Genomic DNA, 22407 nt, shown 5'->3' on the forward strand with positions numbered 1-22407 from the left:
AAACTTTAATGCACTTATCCTTACAACACCACTGACCTAGGAAGTGAGGTTTTTAACCATGAAAGCTTATGCCCAAATACATCTGTTAGTCTTTAAGGTGCCACCAGACTCCTTGTTGTTTTTTTAGGGAAGTATTAATAGCTCAATGCTGAGAATGAGAACTGAGGCTCCGAAGTGCCCAAAATCACACAAGATGTCTCTAGCAGAGCCAGCACTTGAACCTGGATCTCTGGTGGCCCAGGCCAGTGCCTTAACTGTAAGACCATCTGTCCTTCCCTAAATGACAAAACTCTGCAGGCCCTTTCTCAGGCCCATTGGTTTACACAATACTTGTTAAGACAGAAATAGTTTTTGTAAGTGATAGAGAACTTTTGTAAAATCTCTAGGCATTTTCTAAAACACCTTGAAGCTCTGCAGAATATTTTAGAACTTTATAAAATTGCAACATATTTTTTCTAATGATGGACATTCGTTTCATTAGGAATAATGGGTAAAAAGTTACCTAAGTGCTTCTGAAAATTTTACCTGATAACATTTATTTTACTATTTCTGTTTTTTATTTTTCTTGGAAATTAACCTAGACCCAAGTTTAGATAGACATACTGATCAAGTGAATCCTGTGTTAAAACTAAATTCTGTTTTCTAGAAACAGTCAAACCTTAATGTTATGAGTCTCAGGTGACATTTACATAAGAATTGTGTAAAAGCAGAGGTATATATACTAGCCTACAATCCAGCTAGGCGATGTAAAGGCTTTTTAAATGTAAGAATTCCATAAAATTAGAGTTCATAAAGTTGTGCTTTACTTACAGAACATAGGGACAAGAAAAAACTTCACAAAAATTGCAAAAAGGTGGCACTTTTTCAATTGAAGGAATGTAAAAATTTCCTTTGTATTTTCAGGAGAAAAAAATCTGCTTCATCATTAACCTTATCATTTTGTAAACTTGAAGATCTGTTTTTTCCAGAGTTACAAGGGGGAGATAGTACTTAAAAGTCAGCCTTATTACAGAACACAGGTTGCAACCATAACTATGCAGATACTATTTCTCTCTACATAACAACACTTTGTTTTTCATGAATTATCTTGATAGACAAAGACAAAAGGGGAGGTTGGGAGGGTGGTAGAATGGAGAATAAATCCCACTCATCTAGATTATCATTACTTCTATGGGACTAGGCCCAAAACATTACTGGTATTATTTTAAAATTACATAGCACCTTTCTTCTAAGGTTCTCAGAGCAATTTATGGGAATTAATAAATTACAGCATCCCTCTGAAGTACTTGTTTACAGATAGGAAAACTGAGATAAAGGGAGATTAAGTGAAAAAGAACAGGAGTACTTGTGGCACCTTAGAGACTAACACATTTGTTAGTCTCTAAGGTGCCACAAGTACTCCTGTTCTTTTTGAGGATACAGACTAACACGGCTGCTACCCTGAAACCGGAGATTAAGTGATTTGACATAAGAAATCAGTGGCACATCTGAGTATATAATCAAGATCTCTTGGCTTTTACACTCTTGTACCATAACCTTCCCAGCAGAAACCCAGCTAACATTCTGTCAAATGTCAAGCCACAAAATAAAGCCTGCTAAAACTTTGATACCAGGCTATTTTGCCTCTGCATAAGATAGGCCAAATCAGATCACTACATTTGACCTGACATTACCATATGAGGTTCATTTGTGCCTTTAGGGCGTCATATTACCAGGAAGAGTCAGGATTCCTCCTTGAGCAAATTGCAGCACCAGGGCAAAAATAGCCTATATTTTGATGGGAAGGAAAAATTGCTAGTTTCAGAGGGTACAGCATAATTCCCACTGGGCAGCTGGCTAGCTCCACCGTTTGGTGCATGTTGTTGATGCAATGACCTGTCCCTTTTGGGAGATCTGTGCTGAGGCCTTAGGAATGGGCTCCTCACACCCTCTTCGTCCCCCGAACCTTTGTGCTGTGGTGGAGCAGTAGGGCTACCTAGTGATGAAATTCCATTGCAACAACCAGCTGCCTTGCTTGAAGACAATTTATATTAGTGGGTTTCCCCTGGAGCAAACAGCTTTGATACACAACTGTTAGCAACCATTCTCCAGTCCTGTGCTTCTAGAATGAGCACATCTGGAAATTTAAAGAAATAAATAAAATAAATTAGTTGGGACTGATGGCAGTGGAAAGCCTATACTTGCTGCTGCAATCAATATACCCTTTTCTTTATACAAGATTGTCACAGAGAAATAAGAGTGCAAAATTACAGCAAGTGACAATCTACCAGAGCATATGGGAGCATAAAAAAAAATAGGGACCAAAGGCCAGGCACCTTGCTGTGTCATTTGGAACAGATCCATCCACAGAAAAGAGAAGGTTAAAAATTATAAGCAAGTACCCACTGTAAACAATTATTTGGTGAACAGATTCTAAAAGCTAGTAATGAACAAACAGCTCTGGGCTCACAAATAGATTTGTCTAGCCATGACTCTCCATTGTTGTTTGATCTCAATCTAGGAGACTGAAGTTAGCAACTGCATTAGATCCATTTTAGGCTGGGGGGAGGGGGGATGAAATAACGATAATAACTTTTTCTGTAAAGTTTAGATTAGACTAGGCTTCAGATTTGCATTGGATTTTTAAATAATGTTTTAGGCTAAGATGTCACAGAAATGCACTGTAACTTTTGATTAAGTGTTACAGATTTGTGTTATAAGTGTTATAGAATTAATTAGGCAGGAAAAAGAATTCTACAGAAATGCCATAAGATTATATAAAAATTAATCTAAATACCTATAGAATGTAATTATTATATTTTTCTATAGGTTTTTGAACCATCCTTTAGAAATCTATTGTTGCTATATAATTTTCTATGAAATGTTATAGGCTGGTCCCACAAATCTATAGGACTTTTACATAAGGGTTTATATATTACCATCTCAGGCCCTATGCAAAACCATACAATTAAAATGCATATTCGTCATTAGGTTACATATATTCTATGTTGCCATATTGCTACAAAAACATTAGGGCTATTTTTCCAAAAGTGTGTGCCAGTGTTGTGTCTACAAAACGGAAGAATGAACATGCAGCACCTCAGAATTGCATGTGTAAATGTGGCTTCTGTTATCCGAATGCATGCCTTTTGTAAGGAGAAGATGTATGCATACTTTTTGCAAGCATAACATGTGAATTCTCCTTTTAATGCCTTGAAATAACTAGGCAGCTTTTCCTAGTCACATCACAAATACATTAACTGCAAGAGGAATGGGGTTCCCCCCCCCAATTCGTTTTAAAAAAACCCAACTCTTAAGCTCTTTGGTAAAAAGTCCGTAACTCTGCCCTTTTGGATTTCCTACCCTGATGCTTCCTGAGTTTGTCTATTTCCTCCTCTCCACTTCAATACCTTCGTTATCAGACATCTGATTGCAGAAGTCCACTCAGAGCACATTATGAGCTAGCAAGTCTGGCACTACATCTCTAAGCACTGCAGGAGCCTACTCCTAACAAGGATGGGCCCAGTAATGTTAACTGTAGGAACATTTATGCATTTTCACGTCAGCAGCCAATTTGTTTTTTTGTTTTCCTTGAATTCTGCCAAGAATGCGTCTCAAAGGACAGCGCAACAGCAATAAAAAAAAATCTTTTAGGACTTACTGCTCAATTCTGATTCTTTTTGATTTAGCTACAGAAAAGAACAAGTGAGTACATTAGATGCTGTTCACTTATCTTCTTCAAGTATAGAGCACTTCACATTTTAATCAACTGACCTTCTGCCAAAATGTTGCCACTTTTGTTTACTCTGGCTGAATCTTCATCCCCACATGATGGTCTTCAGATTAAAAAAAAAAAATGTAATGAATTAAAGTAATGGGTAAAATTTTCAAAAACACCGTAGTGACTTAGGAACATTAGTGACATTTTAAAAAGTGACTTAGGCACTTAAGAGCCTAAGTTCCATTGTTGTCCAATGAGATGTAGGCTCCTAAGAGCTTAAGTCATTTTTTAAATGGGACTTCGGGACATATCCTCAAAGGTATTTAGGTGCCTAACTCCCATTGAAATAAATCAGAGTTGGATGCCTACATACTTTTCAGGATCCAGACATAAGATGTTTTTGAACATTTTACCCAATGTGACCAGCGTCATAAAATTTCCATAAGGTGTTGTTAATTTGCAAAGCTTTAAATGGCCCAGAATCCAGCTCTCTCCCACCCTCTGTTCTATCTCACAGGTACAAGCTGCAGGAATGGGAGGAGGGATAGCTCAGTGGTTTGAGCATTAACCTCCTAAACCCAGGATTATGAATTCAATCCTTGAGGGGGCCACTTAGGGAATCTGGGACAAAATTGGTCCTGCTAGTGAACGCAGGAGTCTGGACTCAATGACCTTCCAGCTCTATGAGATAGGTATATCTCCATATTAAAAAAAAAAAAAGCTTTTGCTGCCCATCTTTAGTGATAAATTTACTGAAATGGGTAGCTGGGCATTCGGTATAGAGGCCTCTTATCTCTAGAATTTGCTCCCATTGAAGTCCACCCCCACAGCCTGAGTTAGGCAACTTCTAAGAAGTAGTGCAGAACTCATTTGTTTAATCAGGTTTTTAACTAGCAAAGGTTTATTATAATTGTGTGTCTGGGCGGAGGACTGATGTTAAGCACTGTGGGGACAACTGTTTTGAGTGGCCACCTTGCTTAGACATGTGTTATGATTACTGCTTTTACTTTTTGTACTTGTACTTAGATGTCCTCTGATAGGTATGTTATCACTGCAAACAATAAATAGATAAAGTCAAACCTATAAATATACTGTTCCTCATCTTGTAGCTTTAATAGCAGCACAACACTAATGATCAAGAACACTTCCTTTTACTTAAATATACACCTGTACATTGATACATACAATTATACTTCAGTAATCTTGTGTGTTAGACTCCGTGAAGATAGACCAATGCAAATACAACATACAGAAACCATCTTGTTGAGCGTGCGCCGCAGTGTCGTCTTTCTGCACTTTGTTTTTAAACTAAATCCCATGTTCCCTACTTAGCTGCAGAGATGACCTAAATTCAGGAGCTGCAGGCACAGCAGCCCTCCTGCCTACCAGTGTGATGCTCTATGCAATTCTACAGTTAATCCAGGATAAATTAGGTGGGGCAATATTATTGCAAGACACTGAGGCAAAAGTAATGCACTCCAGTAATTTCTTTATTGCTTACACCTGCAGCAAAAAATCATGGAGTGGAATCGACATGTATCAAAATGATAATTAGAAGCATAGAACACAGAGATGCCTTTCATAAAACACTGCTTTTTAATGTAAAATAAAACCTTTCTGTATTACTATTACATAGGTTTACAGTAGCAATAAGAAATTTTCATGTTAAAAAACAGTCAAACTTGGAATAAGTTCAGAAGAAAGTAACACACAATCTTATTGTCAACTAATGACAAGATTAAGAAAACATTAAGCCTACTGCTAAGGTGAATGAGGGGAGATAACTCCACACATATGTAAAGGGATGTTATAAAGAGGACAGGGATCAAATTTCCTTGTTGGTCAGTGATTCTAAGACAATAAGAAATGGTGCATAAACTGTATTAGGAAAAATGTATGTTAGTAGGAAAAAAGTTATGTAACTATAGAGTCAATTAGTCAATGGAAGAAACAGTCAGAGAGATTGTTAGGAACACTGTCATTGGTAGATATTACAAGTCAGTTTAGATACTCGTCTATCAGGAATAGATTAGGAATAACAAAATCAACCCTCCAAAGTGGTCTTGACTCTGATCTCACAACAGTTTATCATCAATATAACTGCACTGACTACAGTGGAGTTATTCCTGATTTACACCAGTGCAAGTGAGACTCAGAATCAGTATGTTTTATTCTGTATTATGGCCCCTGAGTTGTTCTTTGTCTTGGTTCTTATTTTTACGTGAAGTAGGTGCTTATGAAAATGAGGCATTAAAACCACTAGTGTAAAGCAGACATAACATGCAAAGACAATAGGCTGATTTTTCTAATACATCTTGGCCCTCAGACATGCACCAGTCCTGCTTTTACAGTCGTGGACCTCTCCTAAAGAGAGGCTAGCAATCGTGTTTAAGTGTGGTGGTTTACTGTTGAGGTAAATACCAACTATGGACTAGCATTAGGCCACCAGGCACAATTTCACCCATTGCCAAAGACAGCATTTCTCCAGAGGTAAAAGGTCAGTGTACTAGACACTGCACCACTTCCTCCCACGTTTACTTCCTCTTCTGTATTGTTATTTATTATTTGATTTATGGTACCACCTAACTGCCAAGGTTTAGGTCCCATCTTGTCAAATCACATCGAAGCCCCTGAGAAATGTCAATTTTTTTCACTCCAAGTTAAAAATTACTGTATGGAGTCAAATAATTTACAGTGAAAAACTTCAGATCTGAGCTGGTGTGATAGCACATTTCAACAATCCAAAATGACAACCAACTACTAAAAATCTGTTGTTCTGGATAGCAATCTGAATTTGGGCTTCACTCAGTCCCTAGATGGTATGGGGGAAAGACAGATTTCATATCTCTCAGTAACAACCTTGTATTAAGGATAGAAGGTGGAATTTTCAGAAGCACATAAGTGACTTAAGCTCAGAAATTGCATTGAAAATTAATGGGACTTGTGCTCTTCAGTCACTTTGTTTTGTTTTTTGAAAACCTCACCAACTCAGAATAGCACTGAGAGTTTGAGAAAACGAGGCATTAAAACCACTGGTGTAAAGCAGACATAACATGGTTTGAGAGGGAGCTGTAGCCACACTTCTCAGCCTCTGAGTAAGAGGCCCTCAGACACAGCCTCTGATTGCTTTTGGGAGTGGCATGGGGCCGGGGCAGGCAGGGAGCAAGCCTGCCTTAGCGGCAGCCCCACTGCACCACTGGATCGACAGGGAGATCCTCTAGGATCGACCAGTTGAACGCGATTTACGAGTTGGTAACCACTTCTTTAGAGCCTACAAGTCCATTCAGTCCTACTTCTTGTTCAGCCAATCACTAAGAGAAATAAGTTTGTTTACATCTATGGGAGATAATGCTGTCCGCTTCTTATTTACAGTGTCACCTGAAAGTGAGAACAGGCATTCGCATGGCACTTTTCTAGCTGATACTGGAAGGTATTTACATGCCAGATATGCTAACCATTTGTATGACCCTTCATGCTTCAGCCACCACTCCAGAGGACATGCTTCCATGCTGGCGACACTCATTAAAAAAATAATGCGTTCATTAAATTTATGACTGAACTCCTTGGGGGAGAATTATATGTTTCCTGCTATTTTACCCATATTCTGCATTGTATTTCATGTTATAGCAGTCTTGGATGATGACCCAACACATGTTGTTCGTTTTAACAAAATTTTCACTGCAGATTTGACAAAACGCAAAGAAGGTACCAATGTGAAATTTCTAAAGATAGCTACAGCACTTGACCCAAGGTTTAAGAATCCGAAGTGCCTTCCAAAATCTGAGATGGACAAGGTGTGGAGCATGCTTTCAGAAGTCTTAAAAGTGCAACACTCTGATGCCGAAACTACAGAACCCGAACCACCAAAAAAGAAAATCAACCTTCTGCTGGTGGCATCTGATAAAGATGATGAAAATGAACTTGCGTCGGTCCGCACTGCGTTGGATGATTATCTAGCAGAACCTGTCATCAGCATGGACACATGTCCTCTGGAATGGTGGTTGAAGCATGAAGGGTCATATACATCTTTAGTGCATCTGGCACATAAATATCATGCAACGCCAGCTACAACAGTGCCATGTGAACGCCTGGTCTCACTTTCAGATGACATTGTAAACAAGAAATGGGCAGCATTATCTCCTGCAAATGTAAACAAACTTGTTTGTCTGGGCGATTGGCTGTACACGAAGGAGGACTGAGTGGACTTTCTAGCTCTAAACTTTTAGATTGTTTTATTTTTGAATACGGTTTTTTTTTAATATAAAGTCTACATTTGTAAATTCAACTTTCATGATAAAGAGATTGCACTACAGTACTTGTATTAGGTGAATTGAAAAACACGATTTCCTTTGTTTTTTACAATGCAAATATTTGAAATCAAAAATAAATATAAAGTGAGCACTGTACACTTTGTATTCTGTGTTGTAATTGAAATAAAAATATTTGAAAATGTAGAAAACATCCAAAAATATTTAAATGGTTTTCTATTATTGCTTAACAGCGTGATTAATTGCGTGATTAATCAAGATACATTTTTTAATCGCTTGACAGCCTAATTTATATATGTGTAAATTTTGAAATAAAAAGTCATTTGAAATGAAAAATTGACACTTTTTATACCAAAAATGTCAAAATGGTGTTGCAAAAATTTTTGGTTTTGTCAAAACAGGATTTTCTAATAGAATGCTGTTTTGACTAATTTTTTATTACCAGCTCTAATATCTATATCTACTGATAGATGGATGGTGGATGGATAGGAAGGTGCTGGACCTTCTTGTAAAATTTTAAAAATAATCTTTTTAACCTTAACTTCACCAAAAAAAAAAAAAAAAAAGTATCTAAAATGGCTGTTGATCTCGTCCCAAAATTAACTTTAAAAAAACATTTTACAACCCTTCATATAAGTAAAAGAGGGGAAAAAACAAATCTGTGTTAAATCTCTGTTATACTCACTTTCAGTCCAATGCGATTCAGAGTTGGCTTTTTGATTAAGATCAAATGTAGTACCGGTGTAGTATCATTTGATAAATTGGAGGACTAATATTACTAGTACTACTGCGGGGTTCAGTGACGTAAGAAATATTTCCATCTCTAACTATTATTATGATCCTATGAACAGTGAACTTCTAATCCCTTGAAAATCAAAGTTCTCAATTAAGATGATAGCTGATTCTTATGTATAGCAATATTAAGTGTAACATCAGTTTATTGCTTAAATAGCCTTTAAATTTAGCATATTACCACCCTAAGTTTCCAGCAAGAAGCCCTCTGGTACTAGATTTCTCTGGGAACATGTATTACTGTATAAGGTTGGTTACCTTTTAAATTATCAAAGGAAAGAAATCAGCTGCTTCCTTAAAGTAGAGCCAATGAGCCCTTTTAGAAATAGCCAATTATGAGAAAATTGACTTTCCACCTAATGATAATCTAGACATTTATATCCTCATCTGGAAAGCATTTACAACAACTTGTGAATAAATATCAGTGTTGATCATCTCAGTCAAACATATGACAAGGGAAGGACAAGCTCAAAGAATTATTCACTTTTGTTTTAACTTTCTCAGGATTTTTCTTGTCTTTTCTGTATTTCTATTTAATTCTCTCTTCCCACCTGGATCCATTATTACACACACTTTAATGGAGCACACAAGCCATGAATCATACACACCTGCAATGATCCATCAAAGTAGCATTTAAATATCCCACATAGTAGTTGAATGTAACAATCTATATGGAAAAATCAATAAAATATAGATTCCAAAACACTAACGCCAATGTCCCCTTCTTACACTTATGTTTTCAGGAACTGGTAGCCTCCTCTACTCTAGTCATTTGTTTAGAAGAAACTCTATTTCTTCCCGCTCCTCCTAATCACCATTGTTATTGTTTTAGCACAGTTAAAGTAAGGTTAGAAAAATTCAGAGTTCACATTGAAAAAAATAGTATTTCTGTATTCCTTGTAGTTATCTTTACAAAGGAGAGCCCCATTTAGGCTGGGAAAATGAAGTTCATAAGATTTTTCTGTTAATCACAGTGCACTTTTTACTAAGGAGTGCACTACTACTTACTTTATTCACTATATCCTTCATAAAATCTTGGCTTTCTTTCCAAGATGATCTAGGAGAATTATCACCATAGTACTGTAGAATCTTACTGAACATTAGTCATATTTTGGTGTGTGCTAGAAGCCAATATTACTGTTAAACTTTCCAAAATATGTCTTGCTTAAGGATGTAGTTCACAACATTCAATCAACTGGGGAATCCACAATCAACAACCTAACAAAAATCTAGCATGGACCACACATGAGCTACAGTAGATTTTAGCTTTCATCTACAGCAAAACTACATCAGTTATCCCAAAGCCAAACTTTCCATGTTTTTCTTTTAACTGTCTTAATCTTTATGTACATTGGGCTTGATTCACCCAGGGGATGCTGTGATTTAAAGCTCGCTGCACCAGTAAAAGTAGTAGTGCCCTGGGGACACTGTGATCCTCTCCAGGGACCCTGCGTTGGGAGGGTAGCTTTAATTTGTGGTTGGAATATCATGTGAGGCCCACTGGTGAAGTTGCCTTGGGGACATGTTGCATCAATGTTGTTATAATGTGTGTGTATCTGTGTGTTTTTGGGATGCTACACTAGTTACAGGTAGGACACATTAATCAAATAGTAGTATCCCTCATCAGCTTTTCTATTATCTGCCCCACTTTGTGCCAATTTCCTCTTGCTTCCCCAACACCTCCTGCTCTGCTGTTCTTCTGCAAGACATGGGATAGGGATTTGTCAAAGTCAATGAGCACTTTATTACAGGGAGAGTGCTCAGTAATGAACAATTCAGCAATTTAATGAGATTCTGTAGATCTGTCTCCAGCCTGTCCATCAAGTTTCACTTCTATAAAGCACCCTGACACTAATCCTCTGGCATACCCAATCTTCACCCTGGGCTGAATATTAGATTCTTCCATGGTATATTGCATTACCACTATAACCTTAGCAAAAATGATGAACTTAACTACACTTGAGGCAATATAGCTGGTCTGATTTGATTTTCCTCTATTGGGTTGACTATGAGGGAATTATTTATTTACTAAGATAAAGCAAAAAACAGTTTCTTATTGCCTGCTGAATGCCTAAATTGGTAAATATTTATGTGTGTCTTTTAATTCATTCTGGAGAAGCAGAAATAAAATATATATTTTTTCTGCCCGCAGCAGAAAACTAGTTTAAAACATTCTACATAACAGCATTAGTAACCTTTAGAGAGGCAATTATGATAATACTTAAATGGACAGTGTAGAGTTTGTTGTCACTCAAAAAGAAGCACATTATCACGGCTGTACATAGCAGTATCTGCAGTGTGACCTGCAACACTGGCATAGACTATCATATTTGCTACATGGAGTGTCCACCCTACTGTCACGGAGGCCATTAAGAAAACCTTTTCCAGATTTGTCCCACAGGGCAAGGCCAGGGTCACAGTACCAGAGACCTAAGAACTTCCACTTACTAGACTGGAAATGGCAAACGTGGGGAGAACGCATGCCATACCGCACTGACCAGTGCCAGCATGCTATTTAATGCAGCTTGGCTTTCTGCAGCATCTCTCTTATCCAAGATATCTCAAAGCACTTTACGAAACACTTTCATCTTGCAGTGAACCGATAATGAAAGCAAATGGGCCAGTCAGCAATACCCCCACAACCTCACTCATCAAAACTGCTTTACAGAGCAAGGGAATGAGGGCTAGGACTCCGGAGTATCCCCTCCTCCTTTCTAAAAGAGTACACCACCAGAGGATCTCTCAAAGATGGGTAGGCGGGAGTCCAAGTTTATATTTCAATTTTAATGGAAATAGCAGCTTTGGAAAAGACTACATATTCTACCCTCAAAATCTGAGAAATAAATCTGTGCGGTAGTCTCTAGAATAAAGGATTAAACTTTTATCTCCACTCTGCCTTGGTAGTTTGAAGAATTTTGTTCTTACATAGCACTGCTCATCTGCAGATCTCAAAACACCTTAAAAAGTAAGGTAAGTATGATACCCCCCATTTCACAGATGGGGAAACCAAGGCACAGAGCGATGAAGTGACTTACCCAACATCACCCAGCAGATATGTACCTTATTAAGAGAGCCATGAATAACATTCAGGTCTTCTGATTGCTCGTCCTGTCCATTAGCCGAGGGTACCTCCCTTTTTATAAGATAAACGGTATTCTCCAAAACTGATATATTTAACCATTTTTTCCTACCTTGCCCTGTCTTTCTCCCATATTGCATGATAGCAAATAAGAAACAAACAGCAGTGTTCCTGTAATGAATATTACAGATGTTTACTTCCACTATATTCTGGAGCTCCATAGATTTACAGTGGGATTGTTTCACAGATTTTTTTTTTTTTTGGTAACAAAACATATTATAGGTATTGGGCTGAGTGTTTCTTTATCATTAAAAGCTATTAAATCATATTCGGTATTATGCCACAACGTTATTATTTCCCCCCCACCCCCGTTATACTAGGCCATACAAGTCAACCATCAAAAAGACTTCTTCCAAATTAACAAATTGTATTAGAACAGAGCAGATCCTGTGTTACCACCAAAATCAAGTTTTCCCCCTATTGTTTCTTTGAACCTTTAATCATTTTAGTGTCTCCAGCACAACAGTTTTCCCTGGTTTTAAACAGTGTCACACATTACACTAACTGATTTCCTTACCTGCCAGATTTGCTCTTCGCTAAGGGAAGTGAGTCGGTCGCTCTTCAGGACCTCTCGAAGGAGACAGTATGGGAGAGTCAGGACTTCCTCCGGGTGACTCTTCAACAGCTCAGAGAGGTGTTTAACTAAGAAGTCAACCACTGCCTTCTCCAGCAAAGTGAGGTTGAAGAGGTCAGCGAGCTTATACAGGTCCAAGTAATTAAAGCTATTTAATTCCTGGGTGAGTAAAGCAAAACAAAAAATGTGTCTCAGAAAAAAAGGCAAAAGAGAAATGGGGGAAAATGTGACTTCAGATTGAGGATCATGATCTGACCCGTGTGAAAAAAGCAAATACTGCAATTGCATGTGCAATTACTGCAAATACTGCAATTGCATGTGCAAACTAGGCAATTGTGAACAATAGAGGGTATTCGGAAATCATTTGTGTTGAAATTGCCTGATCTATGCATGCATCTGCAGCAACTGTAAGACACGCAGTTGTATGTGGACCAATAAATAAACCAATGTGTTTCATAGTGTATTACAAGAGCTGGCAGAATTTAACAGGTTTTAAAAAAAATCTTTCCACTTATTAAAAAGCTTTGTTGCAGAACAATTGTTTGCTCTTTATTGTTAATTTTATCTACCTTGAAAAGAGAACAGCATGCACTTTCATAAATAAGATTTCTAGTTTCACTGAGGACTTCTGTTTTCTATGCTGAAATTATGTTTCAATTTACATATATATCATCAGTGAATTAAAACAGATTTTCCTTCACCTCCTGCACCAACAGTATCCTGATTTGCCGCTTTTTCCTCTAGAAGCAGAAAAATGAACACTGACAAAAGCTAAGCTAAACCAAAGCAAAAGTACTTTCTACCCAGATATCAACATATCCCACATTTAAAGGCCCACACTTTCAGCCTGGCATATTGCTGCAATTACTACAATCTGGGCAATTTACATCTCATGCTTTTCAAGATCAAGATCACGTCTTCATCTATGTTAGGAGAGCACCCATTACACTAGGCACTACCACAAACCAAGTAAAAAAAAAAATCTAGAAAATAAACAACAAAGTAACTAGTCACCTGACTGCTAATATTTGTACCCACAATCAATTGCAGGTACCATTTTGCAGGCACAGTTTGCACCCATAAAAAGGGAGGCGGGACTTTAGAAAATGTAGCCTGAAGTGCAAACATGAGACTGTCTGATAATTAAAGGTAAACCATAGTGGAACAAAAGTTTTTAAACAACTCAACACTACATCTCAATGTATCGTGAGAATCAGAATATGTGGAATATTACCTTGTGGTAATTAATTTAGATGGAATATATAAGCCAAAGGTCTATAAAGGTCTAACAGAACCCAGTCACTAGCCAACATTAAATAATGTTAAACTGGGTCTGGGGTTTGATCTACAGAGACCTCAGACTGCTTAGAACATGGCAAACACACCATTAAAAATCCTTTGAACCTTTCATTAAGTATACAGAAAAGAAGGAAAAAACAGTTAAAGCATCTGAAATGTAAAATATTAAACAAGGCAGCTTGGTAGAGTTTTTAGAAGGAAAAACCCCTCATTCCACAGTCTCTTAGAGCGCATTAAAGATGGTAATAACTGTCCTTTTGGGGAAAAGAAAAGAAGCTGGCTGAGATGGGCTAAAGCTGTTGTTGTTCCTGTTGTCATTAAGATCCAAAACTGCCCTTTTGAGGAAAAGAAAATAGTTAGTTGAGATGAACTGGAGCTGCTGTTGCTGTTGTTAAAGTCCAATCCCATTTCATCCAAGGTGCAGTTTGGAATTCAGCTGGAGTTGATATAATGATCCAGATGACATCACCAACCCTCTCTGGCCTGAGCTGGTAAGGATACCCCTCAAGATTAAGCCAAAGAAGGTCTAGGGTCCCAGGAAGTAGTGGGGGTGGCAGCCATGACAGTGAAGCTTGGTCCAGTAGCCTCCATCTGTTCTTTCTTTACCCCCAAAATCTCAGTCTTTAAAAAGCCACAAAGGGTATGGTGGGTGGAATAACCCAACCCCTCAGTATTTTGTCCACCAATTAGGCCCACTATCCAACACACCAATTTTGGTTCATTAACTTCCAGCTCTATATCATCTGTTTTTAACAAGCATAATTTCAACAGTTTTTGGATTGTATCAAGATGGACTTTTGGGTTTAGAGTAATCCAGTTTCTCTGTCTGGTTATCTAGCATTATTCCCATCAACATTTGTTATTATAGGTTATTGTGACATGTTATAAACATTTTTGACAGTTAATCTCTCAATTAGGGTAAATTTGTAAGCACAATTATCATAATACTCCCTCACTCTCCTTCCCATTCCTATTCTTACCCAGCTGAGCAATAAGGGAATCAAAACTATACACAGTACCTCTGAATAATAATGGTCCAAATGGTCCTGCCAAGTACACAATGTGGAGGAGAATAAGACAAACTCCTGGAATAAACACCTAAGGACAAGGGAGAGTGAGCAGAGACTTCACCGTATCCTTCCCAACTCTGAAAAAGGCCACCTACAAAAACTGTGTGTTGCTGGCTCTTCGTGGGTTTTGGAGAGTGATAGAATCAGGGAGCAGTTGCTCTACAAGGGTCGCTCGCCTCTAAAACCTGTGGATATGCAGACAGAAATCCACATGGGAGTTAATGCTTTCTGATTTAGTATTAACTCCCCCCCTGAAGCTTCTATTCCACACACAGAAGGACTAATCATGTAAGAGAGACAATGGTAGTACATCTCCTCAATGAGCTATTCTGCCATGGGAAAGAGGAGGCTAGAAAGTAACACAAAGGATCATGCACACCAGGCAGAGGACCTAGAATCCTGGGATTTCCCACAGCCCCTTGGGTTAAACAGTGATTCCTTCATTCTCAGTATGCGTCTAATGGAGTGGGTATTCACCCACGAAAGCTTATGCTCCAATACATCTGTTAGTCTTAAAGGTGCCACAGGACTCTCTGTTACTTCATTCTCAGTGTGTCCATACACCTCAGCTTCCTAAGGACAGCACAGCAGAAACTCAAGAAGTTATATTATATAGAGCAGGGTCAGCAAGAACAAATATATGTTATTTGAGACATCAGCGTGACAAAGGACCCTAAATAAAATTCATAGAGTTTTATCAGCTTTTCTCTGTTTTTGCTCTTTGTTCCTGTTTTTTTCTCCCCCTCTCCTAATCCCAGGTTTTCTCCTACAATTTACTGCTCTGCTCCCTGCTACCAGACCCCTCATTGTCCCAGTCCTTATGCGAAAATTACAAGAACTCTCGTCAGTTTCACTTTGCTGCTTAGTTAGCATAGGGAGCAGAGCAGACAAGAGGAAAAGACTAAATTACCTGAATTACACTTGGCTGCTCTGCTGGATGAACTGGCAGAGCCAAATGAAACTGACAAGAGATCTTGTAAATGGCAATTTGCTGCTCTGCTGGCACATAGAGTGGACCAGAAGGAAGATGGGAAAGGGAGAATAGAATCTCCAGAAGGTTCTGGGTGCTACCCATGGGATAAAGTCTGCTTGGTCAGTGAATTCAATGGTTTTCCCATTGATTGATGGTAGAACTGCTACTCCAGGATAACCAAATTCCTTGTGGGGCTCCCATTGCAACATGCCCCCCCCTGCATAACCTCCAGTTTGGGGCTGTGTATTGAAGGCAAATTCTATTTAAGATGCTACATTCTATACAGGTATCAGAGGGGTAGCCGTGTTAGTCTGAATCTGTAAAAAGCAACCGAGGGTCCTGTGGCACCTTTGAGACTAACAGAAGTACTGGGAGCATAAGCTTTCGTGGGTAAGAACCTCACTTCTTCAGATGCAAGACATCTGGTTCTTACCCACGAAAGCTTATGCTCCCAGTACTTCTGTTAGTCTCAAAGGTGCCACAGGACCCTCGGTTGCTTTTTACATTCTATACAGAATCTCTTCCTTATTTTTTAAAGGATCAGGAGCTGAGGTTTATGCATATTCACAATAAGCACTCAGGGCCTGATCTAGTCTCAAGAGCCACAGGTTTTCTGGTAGATCGTAGGATGCCCCACCTCTCCATAATGAGACAGGTGAGGTGAGGACAAATCCTTCCCCACTACTGTAGACTAGGACAGGAATTCTGCAAGTTGAAACTCCTGGCATTTCTTGTTTCCTACATGAAATGATTTTGCTCATAATCATGGGGAAACAGGGCAAGGGTTGACAATTTTTTGCACTCCTGATCCCCAAATCAACTCATATACTCATTAAAAATAGACAATGGCATTATAGAAAATCTTTGGATTTTACAGTAAAAAAAAAAAATTCTATTAATTAAATATTTGGATTTTTAAGGCAATTTAAAAGAAAAATTTAATCTTCATATAAATTTCATTTTGACAGATTTATAGGATGTTATTTGATTGCTAATTAATAAAGAACTGACAAAAACATTTTAGAAACTACAGTAGTCACCACTGAAAATATCCTTATTTGCTAGCAGTTATCACAGTGTGGTATCTCAGGTCTGGCAGCTATTCCCTATTCTAGGCATAGGGAAAGGTTGTGCTTTCTCAGATACCAACTGCTGACCTACTAGGAGTTCTGTTTCCATTTATTTTTTTTAAATGACCTGTATGTATATAAATATCTTGCAAATATTTAGTCATTCTTGGTTCTCTTTAAAATGTGGAGATGAATAGAAAGAAAAACTTACATTCCAAAGACAGTATTGACAACCCTACGCATTCAGAAATCATAAACCAGTTTCCCAAAATCATGAGATTAAAACAAAAACAAAACAAAAACAAAAACATTTGCAGTTGTTTTTATTTGCTTTCTGGTTTTGAGCATGGAGGGTTAACATTTACATGCTTTTGCCCGCAACCATAAAGGGTTAAAAAAATTACTTTTGCTTTTTAAATGAAAGCTGAGATGCTCAAATAATCAGATGACTTCAGGAGCAGGGGCTTAAAGAAAATGCTAAATAGCACAAAGGTTGTGCTAAAATTGAGATAGTTGGCAACATAACAAAGGGCATGTCTACACTGCAATAAAAGACTGGCTCACAGGACTAAAAATTGCAGTGTAGACATTTGGGTTTGGGCTGGAGCCCAGACTCTGAGGTTTACACTGCTATTTTTTTGCCCCACAGCCTGAGCCCCATGAATCTGATGAGGGGTGGAGGGGGGTATGTCTACAAGGCAATTAAATAACGGTGGCTGGCCTGTGCCAAGTGACTCTGGCTCACGGGGCTTGGACTGAGGGGGTATTTAACTGCAATGTAGATGTCTGGGCCTGGGCTGCAGCCTGAGCTCTGGGACCCTCTTACCTCGCAGGATCCTAAAGCCCGAGCTCCAACCCAAGTCCGAACGTCTACACCGCAATTAAAAAGCCCCGCAGCCCATGTCTGAGTCAGCTGGCACAGGCCAGCCACCAGTATTTAATTGCAGTGTAGACATACCCTGGGTCAATTGGCCCAGGCCAGCCAAAGAAGGCTGGGATTTAGGCCCTGATCCTGTAAACACTTACATATGTGACGAATTTCAAGCATATGAATTATCCAACAGAAAACACAGTTTCTACTTTCTAGGTTTTTATATGGTCACCTCTTACCACGGTAGTTGAGTTAAAAGGAAGAGGAGTAAGATTATACAACCAAAGATTGGGGAGCCAATGGCAATTTGGTACAGGAGCTGACTAGGCTGATGGGGATTAAGAACCTGGATTCATGTGAGACATTTGCTATATGTGCTAGCTCTGGGAAATGCATCTCTGCAGATCACAGATAGTACTGTAGGCCCTGTTCCACCTTGTCTGCGAGATTGGCATCCTATGCATTGAGGCAAGGATGCAAGCAATGTATGTCAAACTGAACTTCAGAGTTTTGCACTTGCAACCTTGTTTACTCGACTTTGCTACAGAAAGGGATGTTCTGAGCCACTGGAATGCGGTCTTCTCTCGCTGATGGAATGTCAATCATCCAAAAAGAAATTTAAGAGACATGAACTTAAATAAACTGAGTTCTTCTGTAATGGATAACTTCATTTTTGGAGGTCAGCAATAAGGAGAATAAGATCAAAGCCTTGTGACCTGAAGATTAACTTTCCACCAAAGAAAGGTGAGCCTGATCGAACACCCAATAGAGTCAATGGAAAGTCTCCTATTGATTTCAGTGAGTTTTGAAATAGACCCCAGGTGCAGAAGGTGCAGCCTTCTGGATCTTAGCTGTCATGAGTAATGCTGGTCAGGATATTATTTATCTGCTGAAAAGAGCAAGGCCTTACACTCAACTTGATGGCATTTCTCTGTCTGAAACATAATTTTTGAATGCCGATTAATTCCAAAATTTCAGGGAATGTTGTAGGAATCAATAGGCAGAACCTTATTTATTTTGCTGAAAATAGGAAGAGGAAAACGGGAATCACACGGAGTCCCTTGTATCTGGGTTAGCAGAATCATAACCTTCAACCAGCTCTGTATCTATCTACTGATCAAAGAATCGGGTTGATGGCAGCCATTAACACCTTCCGGCATAACAATACTCCCATCTCAACCCATGGTTCCAATACAGTTTAAAATGATGACACCCTGTATGACTTCCCTCCCAGACAGAAAGAAAAGAATGGTTGGGGCAAGGGAGCAATGGGGGTTCACATACAGCTGCTGGCAAGGTGGGTATGGTGGAGGGTTGCAGGGAGTCTCTGAAATAGAGGGGGAGGGTAGCACAGTGGCAATTTGTTTTTTTTTGGGGGGGGGGGGGGGGAATTGAGAATGGAGGAATGCAATTGAATTTTTGTGGTGAAATTTCCATTTTGTCCAAAAGGCATTTTCCATGGAAGGAGGGGGAAAAAGTTTCAATGGAAAATTTTGAACTAGCTATAGTCAAGAGTCATCATCCCTAGACTGAGCATAAACTGAGGGGCTCAACAACTTGCAGATACTGATCAGCGTATTTTGTTAATTTTTAATTGTTGGGGTTCAGCAGAATGCTGACTCTTCCTCAGAATAGGTCAGCTTGACACAGAGGCTGAAATTAATCACCTTCCGGGGGCTTGCTAGCTTAGAAGGCTATCAATATATTTAAAAAGATTGGGCTTCTAAACAGAAATACTCACTTTTGACTCCAGAAGGTCAGATTTGGCCTTTAGCTTTGAACTTCACAACCATGGAAGCTGGTTTATCAGCTTTCTCAAAAGAAAATCATCCAATTGTCATACCAATCATTTGCTCAAATCAAAATTATACCGGTATTGCACATTGCTATCCTGCTGAGGGCAAAAGTGTCATGCTGAGATTGTGAGATGTATATTACGGATCAGATAATCCATCTCCCAATCAGTGATAAAGCTTTAACAAACATATGACTATGGCAGAATATAGAAGCCTCTTCCCAAAGTTTCATTTTTTTTGTTTCAGAATCTCTCTCTCTCTCTCTCTCTATATATATATATGTGTCTCTCTCTCACACACACACACAAATATATATAGTAAAACAGAATCACAATCAATACATCTGCTTCCTCTGAATACATTTCCAAACTAAATTCTTAACTAGATGAAAACCTTCAGATTAACAAATCAATGAAGTGTGCATTCTCTGAAATGGGCTACCCATTCAATTCTGTTGGGATTAGGCATAAGCTAGTTCTGACTGCATTCACCTCCAATGGGTTTTGTTTGATTTACAATTAAATGACAAGTTACTGCTTTGAAATAGCAATTACATAAGTTTAAAAGACTTATTTCTTAAAATAAATATTATACATTTGTATTACAGAACACTGTCCCCTAGTACTATTCATTAAAATGATATTTTTAATAAAAAGTATTTAACACATAATTGAAAGCATGAGGCATAAATAAATTATGTAAAAAAGAATGTACATTGTACAAAGGCTATATGTGTTATGTCTTTTTATGGAGAGCTGAAAAACAAACTAAAAGAGAGCACATGAAGACTTAAAGAAGAGTGGTAGGGAAAGAAAGAGATCCAGTGTTTTGCTAATGTGATCTATGTTACTTTACTAACCCACATTCAGACTAAGTACATAGTTCTTATTACTGAGTTACAGTATAAATGGTTGGTATATTCCATACCGAACATGTACCTCATTAAATAAATTAGTCAAAATGTTAGTCAATGTCTACCTCCAAAATGAACTTGTGTATCTGGTCCTATGCATTCAGCTCACTGTACTTTACTGAAGAGGGTCCCCCCCCCGCCCCCACAAACTGCTCTTTTTAGTAGTGAGTGAATCCATCATTCCACGTTAAGCATCTTACTGGGCTTCTATGTTATTAATATCAACCTTTTGGCTGCCAAAACAATTGAATAATGAGCTCACATTTAAAATCTTAAGTTTAGGGGGAATACAAGAAAATCAATTTTTCAGACAAATATGTCCTAATAGAAAGACAATATTAAATTTTTACGTAGACTACATGATACTAACAGCATTTTAATAGAAGGATACAGAAGAGAGTCAAACAGGAGAAAGAACATTTAGAAATATTCTATTTCAAGTTATTTCAAATCGATCTTTATTTAATTTATACTTTTAAGAATAATTGCATTGTGCAAACCACAGAAAAGGATATAAGTAACAGATTGATAAATTAGAGTTCATCATAACCAAGTGCACGCTAGAGTACAATATACTTCTAGTCCTGTGCTCTGCTTTATAAATAGCAGAAAAATCACAAGGAGAACTAAGGGGAGAGACTGCATTTCTTTATGACCTTATTTGAAAGATAAACTCCTTGGGGAAATACAATTTATTCAGATTATCAAGACCCTGCTGTGCAAATCTACAGTCTGGGAGCACACTACAGAGATCAAAAAATATTTACTTTATTCTGTTGGGTATAAAATCTTTTAATGAATGCATAATTACAGAAAAAGTGTATAGAGCTTTAGAAATTCCATTGCTGAGCCAAGCCATTAATATCCAAGGCATCATACCCAGTTGTGACTCCACCTGCTTCCTATTTGGATTACAACACAGTTATAAATCAAGGTATTATGTGACTACCCATATTGGTGCCACAGAAACAGATAGCTTTGTATTATTTCCCCTCTGCAAAATGAGATGACAACCAATGCCTGAAAGCAAAAACATGTCTTCTAAGAGTGTAAGCCCTTAGGGGCAGAGGCTCTGTCTTCGTAATTCTTTGAACAGCACCTAGCACAATGGACTCTTGATCTTGATTGGGGCATCTGGGCGCTATGGTAATATAAATGTTAAGTAAAATAAAATAAGTAACAAATAATAAATACATAATAAATACATAAAAATAAGTAGATGAATGGTTAAATGTAATTCTGGTGTAAGTCAAAATAGAAATAACATAAATAAACTATTTAAAACAATGAGAAATCTGTAACAAGGCAAAAATACATTAGGTACTGTACTACACTGAGAAATCTAGTGGATAGTTTATCTTTTTAAAATAAAATTATTACAGAAGAGGAGCCAAATTCTGCCATTTCACACACAGTGCATTATTATTAACTAAGGCTCTGATCCCACAAAGACTTACTCATGTGCTTAACTTTAATGAGACCATTCAAGCTCGAAATCCATGCTAGTACTTATGAACTTAAACTTACGTATATGCATAAATCTTTACAAGATTGGGGCTTTAGGCCTCATTCTGAAACTCTTGCTCATATTGAGCATCTGAGTAGTCCCACTGATGCACGGAAGTAATTTTTGCAGAATCAGAGTCATGCTGGGATAGTAAGGGTTGGGGGGAGGGTTCAAATTCAAATCCCCCCCCCCCCATATAGAATAGCATAGACATAGATCTATATATATTTTTTGTAAGTAGACGAATGGTAACTGATCAGTGGCTAAATGTAGATACATATCCTTGAAGACTTAAGGGACACTATCAACTTTATTTTCTTTTAATTGACTAATTATACAAAATTCAATTTATTGGTAGAACATGCTTTCCATAGGAATTAAAAAACCTAGGATATGCTATTTTTTAAAAGTGTAAAGTTGATCTGAAATCTCTGC

General features: G+C 38.1%; 1 protein-coding gene across 7 annotated transcripts in view; it reads right to left on the reverse strand.

The window, feature by feature from the left end:
* Nucleotides 1-22407, reverse strand: part of KLHL32 (kelch like family member 32) — a 194407-nt gene that overhangs the window by 46712 nt on the left and 125288 nt on the right. For all 7 annotated transcript variants that reach the window (XR_004645182.1, XR_004645181.1, XM_034766004.1 and 4 more), the window contains exon 6: nucleotides 12417-12632. Coding sequence is in view for 5 of the 7 variants with exons in the window: in XM_034766004.1 (XP_034621895.1) it covers nucleotides 12417-12632 (216 nt within the window). In the remaining 2 variants the exon portion in view is untranslated. The remainder of the gene's footprint in view (nucleotides 1-12416; nucleotides 12633-22407) is intronic.

The sequence above is a fragment of the Trachemys scripta genome, chromosome 3, assembly GCF_013100865.1.
Source record: "Trachemys scripta elegans isolate TJP31775 chromosome 3, CAS_Tse_1.0, whole genome shotgun sequence".
NCBI classification, from domain to species: domain Eukaryota; kingdom Metazoa; phylum Chordata; order Testudines; family Emydidae; genus Trachemys; species Trachemys scripta.